The 23,301-nt window shown below is 35.7% G+C and overlaps 1 protein-coding gene across 3 annotated transcripts in view; it reads left to right on the forward strand.

Moving 5' to 3' along the window:
• AstA-R1 (allatostatin A receptor 1) overlaps nt 1–23,301 on the forward strand; it is a 397,360-nt gene that overhangs the window by 333,584 nt on the left and 40,475 nt on the right. For all 3 annotated transcript variants that reach the window (XM_073977861.1, XM_073977862.1, XM_073977863.1), the window contains exons 5-6: nt 3,394–3,512; nt 8,125–8,200. In XM_073977861.1, the coding sequence (XP_073833962.1) occupies nt 3,394–3,512; nt 8,125–8,200 (195 nt within the window). The remainder of the gene's footprint in view (nt 1–3,393; nt 3,513–8,124; nt 8,201–23,301) is intronic.

Raw genomic sequence — 23,301 nt, forward strand, 5'->3', positions numbered from 1 at the left:
CTTCTGGCGACGAAAATCATTGAACACGCCTTTTTCTCCTGATGTGCGGGAATGAAATGAAGTCAATGGGTTCTAAGTCAGGACTGTACAGCGGATTATAGGGATAGGTAATTGAAAGTAATAATCGATTTTTCGACTTTTCGATTTTTATCCAAAACTAAAAATGCGACTTTTGATCTGTCCGTCTTTCTGTCTGTCTGTATGGCTGGCTGGAGCGCACTATAACTCTCGAACGGATTAACCGATTTGCTCTAAAATGTGGCTTTCATAATATTTTAGATAAAGTTGGAAGATAGTCCACTCCCTCGAGACCTCCCCCACCAACGTTCAAAATTTTCCGCAAAAATTATGCGCTCGATAACGATCGAAATAACTTACCGATTTAATGCATACTTTGCACATCGTAATATTTCTGCCATACATTGATACAGTTTCAATATGGACTATATCGGTCCACTCCTTCGTGTACATCCCACACAAAATTTCGGAAAAGTGCAGTTTAAGATCTCCTCTCGAATCGTTTTGATTCGCCACCCCCTTTACGACGGTACAAACTTTTTCAGGGGCAAGTTCATACTTCCATAGAATATGGCCTGAAAGCTGTAAAATTCCGCACCATGTGTAGTGGATGGCGCGCGAACGGATAAACCGTTTCTGTCCAAAATTTGACAGTCGTAATATTTTGTGCAAAATTAACCAAAGTTCTAAGATGGGCCATATCCCTCGGGTAAATATCGAAAGCAATATACGAATTGATCCATACTTTGTACATCATAATATTTCTACGAGACATAGATCGAGTACCTCAAACACAAATTTTTGGTCAGCATTTGTAGTGACTGGTGCGCAATTTCTCGAACCGAATACTGCGTTGGTTCACACTTTGGATATCGTAATATTTCTTCGAATATTAAATGAAATTCGATAGTGGTGCTTCCGGTACCTCGCCCACAAAAGTTCGAAAATATTCGCTAACATTTTACTCGCGATATCTCATAAAAGGAGCAACCGATTTTGCCCAAACTTTGGATCTCGAAATATTTTGTCCACACTTAGTTTATGTTCAGAAGGAGTGGACCGATAGGGCCCGATCCACTCCTTGGGATACCACATACAGAAATGTTTAGCATTTTTATGCAATTAAGGGTATGTTCGAGGATCTGTTAAAATTTTTTTCGAATGCCCTGTTAACAGCGATATTATGTTTTATGAAGGTAAGCTCATGTTTTCTGATATAATGGTCCAAAAGCTCTAAATTATACGGTGACCAACTGAAACGACAGATGGGCGTGATATCTATCTATCCAATATGGACTATATCGGCCCATTCCTTTTGGTACCTCCCCCGCAAAACTTTTGTACTTTTTTGTATCTCTGTCGGCAAAGCTGACTGATACTTTTTTACTTGTTTCTCCATACTTTCCTCAACTTCCATGCGGTGCTCTTGTAATATATGAAGGATTATGGATTTTATTCCTGTATTGATTAGACCTGTCAGTGCACTAATTAGGCGTACGAATTGTTATTAATTATTTTATTAATTTTCTCGTTAGAGTTGAGATTTTTTTGCAAGTGAAATAGGAAAGCCGAAGATTCGAACCCACACAACCACCAAATTATGTGACCGATTTCGCTGTTAGCGAAATCTGTCTGCAGCTCATCAGACATATCTGCTGTGGGAGTGATTTCACTGTCATCGAACTTTGATTTTTCAAATGCAATGTGTTTTTACAGCGACGGATATTTGTCCGTTCGATCTGCATGGTTTCCATGACAAACGCTTTACAGCGCAGCCTTTGGAAGTTATGAGTTTGGCTTTGAACGATAACACGTCGTGATAACATTTTTCATATGTTTTTTGAGGACTTCGGTTCAAATCCCAGCCGTGCTCAGCTGGTGTTTTATTTGAAATGTTAATTTTTATTAATTTTCTCGCTAGAATTGGGCTTATTGATTGAAGATTTTGGGCAAGTGAAAAAGGAAAGCCGAAAGTTCTAACCCACACAACCACAAAATTATGTGACCAGCTTCGCTGTTAGTTATACAGCTCATGAGATATATCGGCATTCTAAAAACCATTTTTTACTCTCATTAGGGTAATGGAAAAGGGAGCTTATTGTTGTTGACTAATATATTCCAGATATGAGCCGCCAACTAAATTCTATAAAATTATGTCAATTGTGACCATTTTAGGCACGCACGTGACACTGTTCATGTGACACGAACCATATGGCTTCTAGACGCAATTGGCATAATAAAAAGTTTGAAGCAACAATGAAAACGATGACAACAAAGATGAGCAAATACTCCCGCTTGTAAAGCTTCAAAATAAAGGGGTTTATCTTCCATTTTGTTCATTGTCAGAAATCGTGTTCTCTATTAGTGAATATTAAAACATCTTCCACAATATTATTAGCATGTAATTTTGCGTTCCGTCTTTAATGTGGGTAGAAAGGCACTTTTTATATTCAATGAAATGTTAAATAAAATATATTAGCTCATTTCAAATTCATGTCACCAGAATAATTAAGTAAATGTCCTGCCAAAACTATCCTCATTTAATTATCGAAATAAATTTAATGGTGTTAAGCCATCGTTAAGCCTATTTAATACCATCAAACATGCGTCCCTTTTTTACCAGCAATTTTATATTAAGCTATTAAAATGATAATCCAAACAGTTTGTCGCAACTTATTGTTATTTGTAAGCAGCAGCAGTAGTAGTGGTAGGTAGTAGTTGGTTGATAAATGTTTCCACAAAATGAGCCACGTCCGAAAGCATTCATCAACTTGTGAATTTACACACAGCATGAATTCATTCATTCATGTCCTCCTGGCACGAGGACGAGGTGAACATGGTCTATCTGTCATTGTCAGTCATGTAATTAATTTCAAGTCATGGCATTTAGATGCCACTGTGGCATATTTTTGTTAGTGACTGTATTAATTTAGATATTTTACTCACACACACACAAAATGAGATATAACTAAGTATATAAAACAGGGTATCATCTGTTCACACTCAACAAACACACTGAATGAGAGTGGTGATACGAAATAAGGACATATTTACATTTAGTACTTATAAATATTCATACCATTGCCAAACAACCCAAAGACCTACCAAAACAACCAACATATTTGTATGTATAGTCGTTGTGTATGTGTGTGAGTTGGTAAGCCTGAGTGTTTTATAACACTTCTCTCTATAGAGCAACAAGTGCGTGTTTATCGTATTTTCCTGGGCTTCCTTCGTTCGTTCATTCATTCATTTTCATGTTGTGGCATTTATTTTACGCTTCCCACACACAAACATTGCACCCCCTCTCTTTTTCTGCTTACTTTGCCTGTCTGATTGTGTCTATTTTGTGTCTTGTTTTTTCTTCTTTTGCAGCTTTCATTCTTCCTGTCATCGTACGTGGCCCCATTGACGTTAATATGCTTCCTGTATATGGGCATGTTGGCACGTTTATGGAAAAGTGCGCCCGGCTGTAAACCCTCGGCTGAGTCACGGTAAGTTGTCCTATGTCTTCTTAAGCTTTCACATTTGCTGTCATGATAGTCACCATTGCCATCGCCGTAGCCTAGACAAGAAAGATAAATAACCACGGCCACATGAAAAACATCAACAAGGAATTTCACACACCCACTCCCCATAGATCAGTTGTGACCCTGATGCGTTGTGGCACGCACCATGGCAAACACGATTTTTCTAATTATGATTAGTTGAAAAAATATGTAGAACAACCTTTTGAAGTAAATTTTGGGTGGAATTGGCAAGGGCGGTAAAGGGTAGAATATTAAAGCTTTTGCAATATATGAAAGGAATTAAAGGATTTCCCAAAATTCCCAAAAGCATACCAGTCATTCAGACTTATAGATATCCCTCAAAAATATGACATTCTAAAAAGTAATCAACAAAACCTAATCCCTAATATTAAATATTCTCACAGAAAACTCCCAAAGTGAGCACGTCCATTCCATTATCCTGTCAAATATGTAATTGCAGCAACGTTTAAATACCAAAGCATTTACCATCAAAGGTAGATGACAAGTTAACAGCAAGTCACCATAACCAAAAAGGCCCAAAGGCAAGTCTGCTGTATGGCAGTAGCATGACATAGTTTTAAAACTAATTAAAATTGGCCCTGTCAAAATCACACACACACAAACCCCCTGCCATACGAACTTAGTTCAACATAAATACATCAATTTGAAACCATCACTTAAAATAACAGAATTGGGGTCCTTCAAGTTTGACACATGAAATGGGTGTGGAGGATAATGAAGTTTTACAAAGAAGCTGTGCCACGTTGTGATAGTGCAGAGAATGTTTTGTTGCAGGGAGGATGTTTTAAGGATATTTCAATATCAACTCAGGAAAAGAAATCACAAAAAAGGATTTTCAAAGAAAAAATTCTGGGATTACCAAAAATAAACGTGGATTTTTTAAAGAATATTTTTCGAGAAATCATTACCCCAATAAACGTGGATTTTTTAAAGAATATTTTTAGAAAAATCATTACCCCAATAAACGTGGATTTTTTAAAGAATATTTTTAGAAAAATCATTACCCCAATAAACGTGGATTTTTTAAAGAATATTTTTAGAAAAATCATTACCCCAATATACGTGGATTTTTTAAAGAATATTTTTAGAAAACTCATTTCCCCAATAAACGTGGATTTTTTAAAGAATATTTTTGGAAAAATCATTACCCCAATAAACGTGGATTTTTTAAAGAATATTTTTAGAAAAATCATTACCCCAATAAACGTGGATTTTTTAAAGAATATTTTTAGAAAAATCATTACCCCAATAAACGTGGATTTTTTAAAGAATATTTTTAGAAAAATCATTACCCCAATAAACGTGGATTTTTTAAAGAATATTTTTAGAAAAATCATTACCCCAATAAACGTGGATTTTTTAAAGAATATTTTTAGAAAAATCATTACCCCAATAAACGTGGATTTTTTAAAGAATATTTTTAGAAAAATCATTACCCCAATAAACGTGGATTTTTAAAGAATATTTTCAGAAAAATCATTACCCCAAAAACTTGGATTTTTTAAAGAATATTTTTGGAAAAATCATTACGCCAATAAACGTGGATTTTTTTAAAAAATATTTTTTCGAGCAATCATTATCCCAATAAACGTGGATTTTTTTTAAGAATATTTTTCGAGCAATCATTACCCAATAAACGTGGATTTTTTAAAGAATATTTTTCGAGGAATCATTACCCCAATAAACGTGGATTTTTTAAAGAATATTTTTCGAGGAATCATTACCCCAATAAACGTGGATTTTTTAAAGAATATTTTTCAAGGAATCATTACCCCAATAAACGTGGATTTTTTAAAGAATATTTTTCAAGGAATCATTACCCCAATAAACTTGGATTTTTTAAAGAATATTTTTCGAGGAATCATTACCCCAATAAACGTGGATTTTTTTAAGAATATTTTTCGAGGAATCATTACCCCAATAAACGTGGATTTTTTAAAGAATATTTTTCGAGGAATCATTACCCCAATAAACGTGGATTTTTTAAAGAATATTTTTCGAGGAATCATTACCCCCATAAACGTGGATTTTTTAAAGAATATTTTTCGAGGAATCATTACCCCAATAAACGTGGATTTTTTAAAGAATATTTTTCGAGGAATCATTACCCCAATAAACGTGGATTTTTTAAAGAATATTTTTCCAGGAATCATTACCCCAATAAACGTGGATTTTTTAAAGAATATTTTTCGAGGAATCATTACCCCCATAAACGTGGATTTTTTAAAGAATATTTTTCGAAGAATTCTTACCCCAATAAACGTGGATTTTTTAAAGAATATTTTTCGAGGAATCATTACCCCAATAAACGTGGATTTTTTAAAGAATATTTTTCGAGGAATCATTACCTCAATAAACGTGGATTTTTAAAGAATATTTTTCGAGGAATCATTACCCCAATAAACGTGGATTTTTTAAAGAATATTTTTCGAGGAATCATTACCCCAATAAACGTGGATTTTTTAAAGAATATTTTTCGAGGAATCATTACCCCAATAAACGTGGATTTTTTAAAGAATATTTTTCGAGGAATCATTACCCCAATAAGCGTGGATTTTTTAAAGAATATTTTTCGAGGAATCATTACCCCAATAAACGTGGATTTTTTAAAGAATATTTTTAGAAAAATCATTTCCCCAATATACGTGGATTTTTTAAAGAATATTTTTCGAGGAATCATTACCCCAATAAACGTGGATTTTTTAAAGAATATTTTTCAAGGAATCATTACCCCAATAAACGTGGATTTTTTAAAGAATATTTTTCGAGGAATCATTACCACAATAAACGTGGATTTTTTAAACAATATTTTTCGAAGAATCATTACCCCACTAAACGTGGATTTTTTAAAGAATATTTTTCGAGGAATCACTACCCCAATAAACGTTAATTTTTTAAAGAATATTTTTCGAGGAATCATTACCTCAATAAACGTGGATATTTTAAAGAATATTTTTCGAAAAATTATTACCCCAATAAACGTGGATTTTTTAAAGAATATTTTTCGAGGAATCATTACCCCAATAAACGTGGATTTTTTAAAGAATATTTTTCGAGGAATCATTACCCCAATAAACGTGGATTTTTTAAAGAATATTTTTCGAGGAATCATTACCTCAATAAACGTGGATTTTTTAAAGAATATTTTTCGAGGAATTATTAATGTGGAATTTTTAAAGAATACTTATCGAGGAATCATTACCCCAATAAACGTGGATTTTTTAAAGAATATTTTTCGAGGAATTATTAATGTGGAATTTTTAAAGAATACTTATCGAGGAATCATTACCCCAATAAACGTGGATTTTTTAAAGAATATTTTTCGAGGAATCATTACCCCAATAAACGTGGATTTTTTAAACAATATTTTTCGAAGAATCATTACCCCACTAAACGTGGATTTTTTAAAGAATATTTTTCGAGGAATCATTACCCCAACAAACGTGGATTTTTTAAAGAATATTTTTCGAGGAATCATTACCCCAATAAACGTGGATTTTTTAAAGAATATTTTTCGAGGAATCATTACCCCAATAAACGTGGATTTTTTAAAGAATATTTTTCGAAGAATCATTACCCCACTAAACGTGGATTTTTTAAAGAATATTTTTCGAGGAATCATTACCCCAATAAACGTGGATTTTTTAAAGAATATTTTTCGAGGAATCACTACCCCAATAAACGTGGATTTTTTAAAGAATATTTTTCGAGGAATCATTACCCCAATAAACGTGGATTTTTTAAAGAATATTTTTCGAGGAATCACTACCCCAATAAACGTGGATTTTTTAAAGAATATTTTTCGAGGAATCATTACCCCAATAAACGTGGATTTTTTAAAAAAGATTTTCGAGGAATTCTTACCCCAATAAACGTGGACTTTTTAAAGAAGATTTTTCGAGGAATTCTTACCCCAATAAACGTGGATTTTTTAAATAATATTTTCAAGGCATTATTAACCCAATAAACAAGGATCTTTAAAAGAATAATTTCCGAAAAATCATTGCCCCAATAAACGTGGATTTTTTAAATAATATTTTCGAGGCATCATTACCCCAATAAATGAGGATTTGTTAAGGAATATTTTTGAGGAATCATTACCCCAATAAACGAGGATCTTTAAAAGAATATTTTCCGAAAAATCAATACCCCAATAAAGTCGTATCCTTAATGTATAACATTTTTTCCCGGTCAGAGTACATTTTTCGAATTCCAATTGCTATTAATCAAATATGTATACATATAAATTCAATACTTACACTCATATACATTCAAATCCATTACGTTTAATTGATGTTTTTGTTTCCATTTTTATCGTTTCATGTCTGCTTCCACTTTATATGGACTGTCGCCTTCGTCTCCTTCGGTGTCATACACAACAACACTGGTGATTGGTAATCTGAATTAATGCTTGGATGGATGCCTTGTGCTGCTGATGCTACTCTTTTTGGACATTTGATTGATGATATCTCACAAACGTACAATACCATTGACCCTGATCCAAATATGTTATGGACACTCATGTCCATATGTGACTGTGTGTGTCGGCATACAGGAAAGGAAAAAGACGTGTCACACGCATGGTCGTTGTTGTTGTCTTGGCCTTTGCCATTTGTTGGCTACCCATACATGTAAGTATTGTATTGTATTTTTTCCCTTTTGTTGGATTCCATATTGGTCAATCATAATTTATATGTATGTATGAATGTATTTGAATTATGACATTTGAATTTATTTGGAATTGCTAGCATCAACATTCTCAGAACAGGGTCATCATGTTTTATTTTATGGGTATGCATAAGTTTTGAATATTATTGTGGAGTAGGTTTATACAAAATTGATGAAAGCACATACATAGATATATGTGAGTGTATTGTATATTTAAATTGTATATTTAAATTAATAGCACGGACATATGTATGACATGCCTTCTTTCTTATAAATTTGAATTGCATTGAGATTTCAATACATGATCCATGAAAAGACACGGAAACAAGGTTATAATCTCAATAAAAACAATATATTTCAAGTTCATATGAAAAAAAATTATATTTGTATTAATAAAATATACATATCCATATCTATATATAAGAATATATACACTGGGATAAAAAATAATCAGCTTTATTACTAAAATAAGAATTTTTGAATTATTTTACTCGTCTCGAAAGAGGAAAATAACAACATTTTATATTTAAGGCAAATGCTAATTCGGTGGCTCCCAAGACTTCAATACTGCCCAGAAATACAAATTTATTATAAACTTATTATTATAAAATCCTTATAAAATCCTTTAAAAATCTACATATATGTTTAAAAAATCCTTTAAGAATATCTTAATTGAGAACATACCAGAAACTTATTCTGAAATTTTATCTTTCAAACAAATCACACCCCAAATAAATCTTTTTTTTTAGTACAACAATAAAAGTATAATAAAACTACATAAATTCATTTTAAGATTTATTTTCATGTTCAATAACATTTCATTACAAATGTCATTCACTTAAGAATAACAAGAAATTGAATTGAATAGAAAAAGGGAAATAAACAAACAAGCAAGTCATTTAAATAAAGGGCTACGAGAATTGACAGGATATAAGCAAAATATATTGAAAAAAAATAACACGTTCTCTTTCATCGTCCTTCTATTGATTTCCTTATTTGTGCAATATTAAATTTGAAAGTGATAGGCAGGCAAATAGGCGGAAAAGAACATACACTACTGACAAGTGCAGAATAAGCAAAAAAAGTATTACAATCGGGATAGACGAACATATAAAATAAATACCTCTTAACGAAAGGAATATGTAAACCAGAAAGGAAGGAATCAAAGTAGTGTGGGGCCGACTATATGTTACCCTACACCACCACGATTTCAGTATAATTTCTTCGAAATTTTTCTACACCAAATTTTGTCACATTTTCCAAATGTCATCAAAATGTCTGTTCAATTCTAGGTTTTGTGCGTCAAATAAAATATGTAAGGGAATTATATATAAATAAATTTGGTGAACTTATTTCTAGTCCAAATTCCGACAGTATTTCAAATGTGTTAAAAATTGGTAAAAATTGTTTGGTGCATAAAATATCCAAAATTATTCGATCCTCACCAAAAGCAATATCGTTCGTCTTTTGGACAAAATCTATATAAATAAAAATCAAATGTCGTTTGTTGGTAATGACATCAGTTGAGAACGGCTGGACCGATTTCGATATTTCTTTTTTTTCAAAAATATATTTATGGATGAAAAAGGTTAAATTTTAAACAAGTTTTGTATACATATAAAGTCTAATCTGTCAGCAAATAAAAAAAATTGTTCCCTTGAAAACCCCTCCTCCCCCTCGATGTTAAAGGTAGATTTTTGAAACCTATATTTTTGGATACTTTTTAAATTAATTTTAAAAAATTATAAAAAAAATAAAATTAAAAAAGTAATCATGGGGAATTATTGCCAATATATGTAGCCGTTTCACAAACTATAGAGAGCATGATTTACATGCGGAAGCGCGACTTTACAGATGTGCAAAGTTGACTGTTCGAAATTTCGAACGCTGGTACTTAACCTACATATCGATGGGTATATCAAAACGTGGAAATTTACTGACAAATTGCGGGGAAAAGTTATTATAGGACCATAAAAAACTAAATACTAAATTTCAGCCATTTATAAAGGATAGTGCGGCTAAAATCCTGAAATACCCTTAAATCGTTAGGTACCATTCAACGGAGGATATATAAAAAGTGGACCTATGCTGACACATTTTTGGAGGAAAGTTAAGTAGCCTCAAAAAAGACTAAATATGTATTAATTTGCATCCATTTCTGTAGGATAATGCAGCTAAATGCTTTAAATCACCCGAAAATCGCTCGGTACCGTTCTATGGGGGGCAATCCAAAACATGGACCAGTGCTGACACATTTCGGGGAAAAGTTTTGTTGGCCCAAAGAAGTCTCAGTACCAATCCATTTTTTCATACAAAAATGTTGAAGTAAATCAATAAAACGACAAATAAATCAATTTTATTTTACTTCTATACATATAGCTTAAGCGCCAGTGTTCGAAATTTCGAACACCACTTTTCGGGAAAACGAAAAATCGGAAACATTTTTTAGTGATTTTTGGTTCCAAATTGCCCTAAAAAAGTGCTTTGTTTTTAAAAAATAAATAAAAGTTTTGTCTCGGTACGATATGGGTAAAAATAGGCTACAAATTTTGTTGAATTTCGGAAGGAGCGGGGTACTTCCCTATATCCTATGTCTTTAAAAATGATATCTAATATATAAAAGACAATGTGTGTATGTTTGTATGTTCCGTATAGACTCAAAAACGGCTGAACCGATTTTCTTGATATTTTCATGGAGTGTACAGGAGAGGGCGGGGTTCCTCCCCCATGCCCTATTTTTATAAAAACCTTATTTTATCACGCCCACTTTTTAAATACGTTACATACCCAAAACTACTGAACCGATTTTCCTGAGAACGTACAGGGAGGACCCATGGTTAAAATAGGCTGTACATTGTGTTGAATTTCGGAGGGGTTTGGTACCTCCACCGCTATTTTAGCAAAAATAAAACGAGTGACTGAATTAATTCTTTCGAACAACCACCCCGTTCCGAACCAACCTGCTGCGGACTTGCACTCTCCGGACCACCCCGCTCCGAACTTCCACCTTCCGATCCACCCTGCTTCGACCTTCCACCCTGCTGCGGACTTCCACCCTCCTATTCACCATGTTCCGAACTTCCACCCTCCGAACCAACCCGCATTGAACTTCCACCCTCCGATCCACCCCGCTCGGAATTTCCACCCTACGAACCACACCCTCCCATCCACCCGCTCCGAACTTCTACATATCTACATAACTTCTACCCTTCGATTCTCCGACCCTAGGTACTCATTTTAGGACCTTAAGACCCTACCACGCGCAATTTCTATCTCTGAAACTCCTGAGCCGATTTTCCTAGAAATTTCAGGGAATGTACCGGGATAATCCTGATGAAAATAGGCTGCATATATGTCCCCTGGTGCTTGGTGAAAATAAACTATATATAATTCGATAGACAATGGTGGTTGTGTCTCCGACCCAAGGGACTTCTTTGTGGCTTTAAGACCCGGCCACGCCCACTTTTTAAAATGTGTTATATCTTCAAAACTTCTATACCGATTTCCATGTAATTTTCAGATGATGTACAGGGATGGTCCTTGGTGGAAAAATGCTATAAATTTTGTTAACTTTCGGAGGTGCTGGATATACCCTGCGTCCTATTTTTTAAATGCGCTGTATATGTAAAATGTACAAACCATAAGACCCGGCCACTCCTACTTTCTTAAATATGTTACATATCAATCGAAATACCAGATATTATGCATAGCGAAGCTTTGGTTTTATTGGAAAGCAAGTATTTAAATTAGAAGGCAACATATCGATAGCTATAGCTTTATCAGGTATATAAGATGTACATTTTAAGAAGGTGGAAGGACAACACAGTTGGCCCTTAAGCCACTGAACATTCATGTGAATGAAGGGCACATATGCAATATTAAATATAAGTTTTCACCTGGAACGAATTTACAATGGCACTTAATAATTTACGAAGAAATTCACCTTTAGATTTCAGACAAACACTTCCAGCTTCAAGTCATCAGCTTTTTGGCGGAATGTTAAAATTGCATATCGACACAAACAAATCTGAAGATTTTTTATTTATAATCACTTGCAGATCCCGACTAATTAGCGATGCAATAAAAATACAATCGCTGACTTAAGGTAACATAAAACTGCTTCAAGGGCCAGCAACGCGGACCGTGTCGGCTAGTATTAAATAAAAATTGTATTGGGAATTTTTTTAAAACTTACAAATCACATAAAATGGAATATTTTAATATTAATAAAAGAAAAACTAAACAAGTAAGAAAGTATCAGTCGGCTTTGCCGACAGCGTCAGCCTCAGTTTTAATTCACATAAGACTTTCATCTACGGACAGATCGAATACTGGCTCCAAAACCAAAATCCTTTTCCCCAAAAATTATGTATTCAGAATTTTGTGGCCCTTTTTGTAAATTTGAACTTTCCAAACTTTTGGACCAATATGCCAGGAAGCATGGACTTGCTCACGAAAACCATAATATCGCTGTAAACAGGAACACAAGGAGAAGCATCGGCATAATTTTCCAAAGGATCATCGAGCAGAACTTAAACAGCGTTTAAACAAATATGTTGAACTTTTGTCCTAAGGAGAAGACCGATTTTCGAACTTAAACTACATACTACATCTTCGAACTTAAACTAAGTTTGGACAAAATATTTCGAATGCCAAATTTTAAACCAAATCGGTTCAACAGTTCGAGTGCTATTTTCATCATTTATTGTTGAAATTGAACCTGAGAAAAGTCAACAAGTACAGATATCAATTATTAAAAAAAAAACGCGCACTTCATTGGCGACACTGAACATTTTAAATTCCTTTCACATACCTTTCATTACAATTACAAAACAAAAAATATTTAAATACCGTGGTTTATTTTCGATATTATAATATTTTAGTACACAACTTATATATTGAGAAAAGATTTTTTCCAAGATTTTTTATATCTGTACGCAGCGAGTAGTGCAAATTGATACAATTTTTTCGATTTTTGGTCAGGTTTTTCGGAATGTGCATAGGGAAGTTTGGGTGACGTAGGGGATGGAAGATACCAAGGAAAGGTCCTGGCCGGCTTTAACATGGCAAAGCCCAGGATTTATCTTGGTCCCTCTTTCATCTCACGTGGACACTGACCTCCCCGTGGTGTCACCTGGGGAACTGCCTTTAACACCCGTTAAAGGTATTGAGCTAACATGTGCCGCGCGTTCACCCAAAAGAATGCTAAAAACTTGGGTTTGGGCGTCGGGTTAGTAACCCTCCCCTAGAAAAAACAGCCTGCTATGAAAAACGAAAGAAAAGAAAAACAAATCCCTCAAAATTTGACGACCCCCGAACCCGGCAAACGTTTTAAGGACCATGATCTGCGAATCTGCACCTGGAATGTTCGCACTTTTCATAGAGAAGGTGCAGTTTACGTATTGGCAGACGTACTTGAAAAATACAAGGCCGATACTACTGCCAATACGATGGATTGGGAAAGGCGTCACAACAACACCTAAAGGTGACGCACTGTATTATAGCTGCCATGACGCACATCATGAGTTTGGTTGCGGATTCGTAGTTAGTCGGAGGCTAAAACATCTGGTATCAAGCTTCACCCCAGTGAATGAAAGACTTGCTGCAATTAATTAATAAAAGCTAAATTCTTCAACATCAGCTTTATTTGCGCTCATGCTTCCACTGAAGAAAAGGACGAACAGACCAAAGATATATTTTACGGGCGCTTAGAAGAAACATATGACCGTTGCCCTGCCCATGACATTAAAATCATTCTAGGCGATTTTAATGCCAAAATTGGAAAGGAGAATATCTTTGGCCCAACAGTCGGGAAATTCAGCCTCCACAGTGAATCATCTGACAATTGTATGAGGCTGATAGACTTTGCAGCTGCAAAAAACATGGTAGCTAGCAGTACCAGATTTAAGCATCTCGATATTCATAAAGGCGCCTGGCTATCGCCAGATCAAAGAACAAGAAATCAAATTGATCACGTTGTGATATATGGAAGACATGCATCAAGCGTGTTGGATGTAAGATCGTTCCGAGGTGCAAACATAGACTCGGACCACTACCTTGTTTGCAGCAAAGTTACGTACCAGATTAAACGTAGCAAACAAAGTGCGAACAGACACAACACGGAAGTTGGGCATCGGTAAGCTGCAATCACAACAGACAGCCACAGCATATTCCACTCAACTGGCCCAGCTGCTTAATCAAAGCACTCCTCGTCCCGATAACATATCAGAACAATGGCAAAACATCGCCCACTCCATGCAAACAGCCGCAAAATCAGTACTTGGATACCAGAGACCTCCACCAAGGAATCCATGGTATGACCAGAGTGTCGTGCTGCTACCAAATAGCAAAATGCGGCATATAGGGTTACTTTACAATCAGTAGCAACGCGTAGCGCACGAGAGCGGTATCGGGAGAAAAGGAGAGAGGAGAAACGTCTTTTCCGCACGAAAAATAGAGAGATGGAAAAGCGGGAGTGTGAACAAATCGAGATGTACAGGAGACAGAATGAAGTGCGAAAATTCTACCAAAGAGTGAAACAGCACTTCATCCTGTAGAGACCAGCAATGTAATCTGGTAACTGATACAGATAGTGTGCTAAGGATATGGAAAGAGCATTTCTCCAAATTGTTGGTATCCAATAGTAGCGAAGTCGACGAAGATACCACAGATCCAATCCCAGAAGATGGTATTGAATGTATAACACCCGGCCAAGATGAGGTAAATACAGCAATAAACCGGCTGAAGAATAATAAGGCAGCAGAAGCTGATGGCCTACCAGCCGATCTGTATAAAGCCGAAGGCGACACGCTGATAAGGCATACTCATCAGCTAGCCATCAACATCTGTTAGGAAGAACGCGTACCCGACGATTGGAACCTGAGCGTCATGTGTCCCGTCCATAAGAAAGGAGATACGACTTTATGCTCCCACTATAGGGGCATAAGTCTTCTCCCTATCGCCTACAATATAGTGTCAGGGATATTGTGCGAACGACTAAAGCCCATGGTCAATGCGGCTTTAGACCTGACAAGACCACCATTGACCAGATATTTACCTAGAGAAGACCCAAAAGATGCAGATCGACACCTACCACCTTTTTGTCGATTATAAAGCAGCCTTCGACAGCCCGTTACGTTCAAAGGTATTCCAAGCAATGTCTGCATTTGATATCCCCAAAAAGCCCATTCGGCTTTGTAAAATGACACAAGATCTTCAGTTAAAATAGGAAAGAACCTGTCCGAAGAGTTTTGTACCAAAAGAGGTTTCATGCAAGGAGACAGCCTTTCCTAAAAATATTTCATAAAACTAGGAAAATTTCGAACATTTCTTTTGGAATTAACGAATTTATAAAAACATTTAGGGTTATTTTTAAAGTCATTCCTCATCTTGGCAAGGTAATTTGAGTAACATTTAGAGTTTTCAGCATTGTATCTATTTCGGGCTACAGAATAATTGAGATAATTTATAGAGGAATTGCATAATTTGTATTTCTTAAACAGCCTACTTTTAATATTTCTTAGTCGGCGCAGTGCTGGAGAAAACCATGAAGGACCTTGTTCCGCAACAACTTTTGACATTGGTATAGATTTGGAGAACACATAATTGATTCTGTTATAAAACTGTGAAACAGAAATATCTAAGTCATCATCATAATTCCAGCTAGTATTGCTTAAGAGAGATTTTAACTTTAAGAAGTCAGTTCTACGATAATTGTATCTATATGTAATGTTCTTAGTCTCCTTGATTACAAAAGGGGTACTTTGTAATTCAAGAAAAATTGACAGTGTAGGATGAAACTTATCTTCCGGCAGTACAAAAGGAGTACATCTACTTAGTGATACATTAAGTGACGTGCAGAAAATCAAATCTAAAAGACGATTTTTATCATTCAATATATAATTAATTTGGTATAAGCATTGGTCGAAAATCATATCCCAGAAAGGTTCCATATCAGCAGTGTTAACTGATGGTACATAATCTAATCTATTATCACCAGGGACCCAAGAAGTATTTGGCAGATTAAAATCGCCCATGCACATTAAAACATCATTACTAGCAAGTGAAGACGAGACAGTTTTTAGTAAATTAGCATGTCTCAAATATACATCTATGCTAGAGTTAGGTGGAATGTAGGAACAAGTTAAAAAAATTGTATTACCAAGGAATTTTAATTTCACGCAAATAAATTCATCATTAGGATTTACGGATATATCAATCAATTCAGATGAAACTGAGTTATGAACTGCTATCAAAACGCCTCCTCCAACTTTTATAAGTCTATCATTCCTATATACTTGGAAATTATCACAGAAAATCTCGGTATCTTTAATGTCTGGTTTAAGCCAGGTTTCAGTGAAAACAATAACTTTAAAATCACAATAAATACTGTTAAGATACAGACTATTTAGTTTAGTTTTCAACCCTCTAACATTCTGATAAAGTAAGGGTAGCATATCTAGTTTTTTGAAGCTGTCGAAATAACGGTAGGATTGGCAGGTTTTGGTCTTTCGGTAGCATTATCAGGTCTTTGTCTATCCCTATATATAAATTCTCTTACTAATATCTCTTCAGGCCAAAAAGATTCGTTGACTATAGTATCAAAAACTCTGGCAGGGACAACAATTTTAAAAGACGATATGTCACGGGTTTTCGCCGAATTAAATTTCAAAATATGAAAGTCGTTATCTGATAAATTTGTAACTTTACCTTTTATGTAATTACGAATGATATCAGTTGATGTGTTCGCATGTAACCTAGATACAAATATTGTTTTACGTCGTGCAACGACAACAAGCTGCATATTAGGTTGCAAAGGGGAAGAAGCCGTAGGTTGCTGAACTTCTATTGAAGGAGTATTTTGAGCAACAATCGAAGGCAAATGCTGCTGAACTTCTATTGGAGGAGCATTTTGAACAACGATCGAAGGCAAAGGTGTCTTTTCAGGAGGCACCGTATCAGGAGCAGAAGGCTCTTGAACAGAAACCGAAGGCGATAGTGATGGTTCAGGGGGAAGAGTATGAGGAGTACTAGGGGAATTAACAGGTATAGACATTGTTTGATCATTGGAGTTACTTGTAGGATTAGGAGGTACTGAATGATGACCTTTCGAGGAGGAAGACTGAGTGGGAGGCAATGACAAAGTCGGAGAATTTAAACTAATTAAATTCTCAGAAGTTAAGTCAAAGTTGCCTACAATACCACCTAGTGTCTTCTTTCTCTTTGGAGAATCAGGAAATTCAAAAGTGGTTAACATTTTATCAATTTTATCAAAATTTTTATTAATTATATTAAAAGATTTTTTGACTTTTAATACCTCCGATTTTAGTTCTTTAAATAAACGACGGAAATTAATCTCCGTATCTCTGCAATCAGGACAAGTCCAGCGAATACCATTAGATTTATCAGTTATCAGATCATAATGCCTACCCTTGAAGCCAGCACACTTAAAATGCGCAAAGTTATCGCATAACCAACATGCAAATAACCTCTCACTTGTACAATTAATTACACAATTTTTATACAAGCATTCCATGGTAAAAGAGAACAATTATTGTTAGAGCCTAAAAGTATGCTATTGGTTCAGATAATAAAAATGGTGCAAAATAATACTACCAAATTTATTAGTAAGGCCTAAAAGTATGCTATGATATGTAAATATTAGGTTATTTTAGTAAACAAGAGCAGAATAAAAATCACATGAACGAACGTCAAAATCGATGTAAACAAAATAAACCAAAATAGAAAGAAAGGAAAACAGTGAATAAAGCAGACCACTTTAATTAATGATAAAATCACAAAAAAATGCACTACTTTTACCAAAATTTCACAATTTTCCAATTTTAAATTGGTCGAAAATGGTTAAATAACACTTTAAGCACCGATTCACTATTTAAAAACAAGTAAAATTACTTATTAATTTTAATTTTTTACGAGAACGCACAAAAACACTTCTAAGCACAAGCAGGGTTGCCAGAAATCTTTTGAGGTAGTAAAAAAACTTCGTATACCTCGGCACCGCCGTAAACACAACAATCGACATCAGTTGTGAAATAAAAAGAAGAATTGTATTGGCCAACAGATGCTACTTTGGCTTAAGTAAGCACTTTAAAAACAAAGCCACAACTCGTCAAACAAAAATAACGCTTTACAAAACACTGATACTACCCGTGCTGATGTATGGTTCCGAAGCCTGGGTACTTGCTCAAGCAGATAAGGCAGTGCTTGGAGTGTTTGAGAGAAGAATTCTTCGTAAGATCTACGGACCGATCTGCGTTGACGGTGAATATCGACGTCGTATGAACCACGAGCTGTATCTGCTATACAACGACATCAGTATAGATAAACGTATCGAGATGCAGCGATTGCTTTGGCTAGGCCATATAATAAGAATGAGCGATGATGAAACCGCTAAAAAGGCGTATAAATTCGAGCCACATGGCGGTGCACGCAGAATTGGCAGGCCAAATAGTAGATGGCGCAAACAAGTGGATGAAGAGATGACAAGGCGCGGTATTCCAAAAAGCGAAGCACGAAACAGAGAGAATTGGAGATGTGTTCTTAGTTCGGTCTATGGAACAAATGTTCTGTAATGGGCCAGCTAAGTAAGTAAGCATACGGAAGTTTACACCTTTCGGACTATTTTCTCAGGAAGTATGGACTTGCCCCTCGAAAAATGTGTACCTTCGTAATATGGACAGTGAATACAAATTGTTACAGCAAAAATCTAAGCGATTCGAGAGCAGGTACTTAACTGAACATTTCCGAAATTTTGTGTGGGAGGTACCCATATTGGAGCCTTATCTAAGTCTGGTAGAAATTTCACGACCAAAGCGGTTAATACCTTTTAAAGTTATCATTCGCACAATTTTTCCCAACATTTGTGGGGGAGGTACGCGAGAGAGACTTAAACTAAGTTTGGACAAAATATTACGAACGCCAAATTTTGGACCAAACCGGTGTATCCGTCCATCGATTAATCCAAAAATGGGCCGCTACTTAAAAAAGAATCAAAACGATCCGAGAGAAACTCTTAAGCTTAACTTTTTACGAATTTTGTGTGGGAGGTACCCGAAGGAGTGGACCAACATATTCCAACCTTATATATGACTGGATGAAATATTACGATGTGCAAAGTTTGGTCCAATCAAAAACTCCATGCGAGAATTATCTTGCGGATTTGCTATTTTGGTTAGTGTCGTCAGGGTTTCTTGTAGCTTTAAGGCCATTATCTCAGGAAGTATGAAATTGGGCCCGAAAAAAAATTTACCGTGGTAATGGGATACGCAAGCACAACCTGCTGAAAAAATCCGAGATACGAGAGGGGATCTTTAACTTCACTTTCTCCGAATTTTGTGTGTTAGGTACCCTAAAAAGTGGACCAATATAGTCCATATTCGAATCCAATCAGAAACTCTCAGCGAGAATTATCTTGCGGATTTGTTATTTTTGTTGGTGCCGTCAGGGTTTCTTGTAGCTTTATGGTTATTATCTCAGGATAAATGGAACTGGGACCGAAAAAATTGTACCGTGGTAAAGGGATATGCAAGGACAACTTGCTGAACAAACCCGAGATACGAGAGGAGGTTTTAAACTTCACTTTCTCCAATTTTGTGTGTGGGAGGTACACCAAACAAGTGGACCGATATAGTCAATATTCTTGTAGCTTTAAGGCCATTATCTCAGGAAGTATGGAACTGGGCCCAAAAAAATTTACGCAAACCTACTGAAAACAAATCCGAGATCCGAGAGGAGGTCTTAAACTTCAATTTCTCTGAATTTTGTGTGGGAGGTAGCCTAAGACGTGGACCGCTATAGTCCATATTCGAACCCAATCTATATCTGGAAGGAATGATATTATGTCCAAAGTTTGGACCAAATCGATTGCTCCCTTTGAGAGCTATTGTTCACAACATTTTAAAGAAACATTTTGAACTCTTATGGGGGAGGTACCCAACGGAGTGAACCGATATAACTCATCTTCGAACTTAAACTAAATTTGGACAAAATTTTACGATACCCAAATTTGGTTCGAATCATTTGATCCGTTCGAGAGTTACTGTGCGCACCAGACAGACACACTGACGGACATGACTATATCGACTCCAAATGAGGCAATGAGGCACATTTTTGGTCGTAGCAAAGTGTATATAACCTCGATATAGCCCATATTCGAAATTGACCTGGCTTTACAGCATTCAAGCTCAATTATTGTGGACGCCAGACTGATTAATTTCCGCAACTGCTGCAGTAGTTATTTTGTGATTTATTTAGGCACTTTGAGTGGTTACCAAGCCAAGTGACCAGTTACCAGCTAATCAGGAACTTTGTTCATTTGATTTTCTAATGTGGCTATATAGATGTAATATCTGCTTGTGATACATAGTACTTGAAGGGGGTCCCGCCCTGGCTAGTTCTTCTGTTTTTCGTTGACACTTGGGAGGGGATTTTCAAAAATTCAAGTCCATACCATTATAATACAGACCACAAAGACTACCGCAATAAAATCATGGACTTGACTGCACTTTTGTGCGGAATTTGTATAAATGAGTAGGGACATATACATTTCCATATTTTGGGAAGTATTGGTTCCTTCTAGGAAATAAATATACTATTTTAATAACGATCAGAAGGACTACCTGCTATTAAAATTTCAATACGATCCGAGGCCCTAAACTGTAATTAATCTCAAAATTGTTAAACTTTTGAGAAGGGTGATTTGACATCGTCCACTTTGGAACTTCATTAAAGTGTAGGAGTCACTGCTTTCCATTTTTAGTTGTCTCTAACAGCCATTTTAATTGATCACCGCAGGATTTTGAGAATTCAAGCAATAAGGATCACATTGAGAACCTCCGCCATAAATTTCAAAAGAATTCAACCTTTCAACTGTTCTTATGCGATAATTTTGAAATTTAGTGGGTCGCTGTAGTACTTTTAGAGCTTTTGGTCAATTATGCTAGTAAGTATAGGATTTCCCATGAAAGTCATCACGTCGTTGTAAATAGGGCCACGGGAATTACATTCGGTAATAATTTCACGTGTTTGAAGGCTGTTTGGTCTTACACTGTGTTACAAACTGCTGTGGTAAACTGAATGTACAAACAAACCTAGTCTATCAAAAGATGTAGGGCATAAAATGACAAACTGCTATACCATAGGCATCATTCCAATGTTCTCTTAAATACGCCCTTTTCAAGTTCTTACCATCATGAGCTACATGAGCTATAATGTGTAAGTAAATGTGATTACAAAATGGTTATAATGGCATCCATGGAATTGAACCAAACAAATGTGTGGCATACTCACACACACACTCGAACACTCAAAAACAAAGGTACAAATTTACAAAATCAATATTGACTATATGCTCAACTGATGGTCTGTCTATTTGTTCCACCTATTTCTCAGCATCCGTTCTCTCATCGCCTTCTGTGCCATTAAGGCACTGATGATGACAAGTGCTGCACAATTGCAAGACACTGAGACCTGAATAGTTGTCATTCAATTGAATGGCATTACGGGATACCAAATTGAATTACACTTGAAAATCAAATATTGACAATGCAGAAAAGATGGAGAGAGAGGGGGGAGAAATGGAAATAGTTTGAAGAAAAGTGGGATGGAATTATAAGCAAGAGATCTATGTGATATAAATGCTGCTGCTCCTACACAAGAACAACAGACAATATCTAACATGACAGTGTTATATATTTACATATATATGTGTGTACAAGTGTGTGTCTATGTTCTGATGATGACAATCATGAGATTCTCTGTATTCATGCCATCTTAAGCAATAACTTGTACAAAAGCTACTTGAGAATTTGTATTCTTGTGAAGTGACAAATGAACGTTTTTGCAAAGAAACACACACACGCACATCTCTACACATCCCACGCTTACTTACAGCAAATACATTATTTGTATGCATTCACTCTGTGTTTTCATATCCATGTAATGCCAAACCTCCACCTCCATCCCACCAGACATTCAAACAATGTCTTAATAATTTGCATTTTTCCTTTCATTGCATTGTTAAATGAAACCCTACAACAGCAACAAGAACAACAGCGACAACCATGACATTCATACGCTCAACACTTTTCATGCTATTTATAAGGCTTGGCATTTTCCATATCCTTAATACATTTGTTTGCGCTGTCATCCCAGTTACCAACCAATGTCAGCTTCTATTCATTTTGTTGCATTTTTTTGCCCATGAACAATGCAATCAATCTTTAAGTCGAAAAAAACATTATTTTTACGAGGGTGTTATGAAGAAATTCGGTAAAATTTTTAACAAATTGATTTGGCTTTGTTCTCAATTCTCAGGAAGTATTTGCTTCCCCTAGCAAAAAATAAATGATACCAAGTAACGGCTTTGACCGGCTTTAACATCGCAAAGCCCAGGAATTATCTTGGTCCCTCATGAGCTAACATGTGCTGCGCTTTCACCCATAGAAAGATAAAATCCTCCCCTGGAAAATATAACAGCCTATTATGAAAAACAACACCTAAAGGTGATGCACTGCATTATAGCTGCCATGACACAAAGCATGAGTTTGGTTGCGGATTTGTAGTTGGTCGGAGGTTAAAACACCTGGTCTTCAGCTCCACCCCAGTGAATGAGAGACATTCTACAATACGGATAAAAGCTAAATTCTTCAACATCAGCAATATTTGCGCTCATGCTCTCACTCCACAGTGAAGCATCTGATAGTCGTATGAGGCAGAACGATTTTGCAGCGGCAAAAAACAAGGTAGTTGGCAGCGCCAAATTTAAGCATCTCGACATTCATAAGGGCACTTGGCTGTCTCCAGATCAGAAAACAAGAAATCAAATTGATCACGTTGTGATAGATGGAAGACATTCATCGAGCGTGTTGGATGTACATTCGTTTCGAGGAGCAAACATATACCCGGACCACCACCTTGTTGCAGCAAAAGTACGCACGTAGTAAACGTAGCAAATAAAATTCGAACAGACACAAAACGGAAGTTAGACATCGGTAAGTTACAATCACAACAGATAGACACATCATATTCCACCCAATTGGCCCAA

This window comes from Musca autumnalis, unplaced genomic scaffold, assembly GCF_047663935.1.
Source record: "Musca autumnalis isolate F117 unplaced genomic scaffold, ASM4766393v1 scaffold_3, whole genome shotgun sequence".
NCBI lineage: Eukaryota > Metazoa > Arthropoda > Insecta > Diptera > Muscidae > Musca > Musca autumnalis.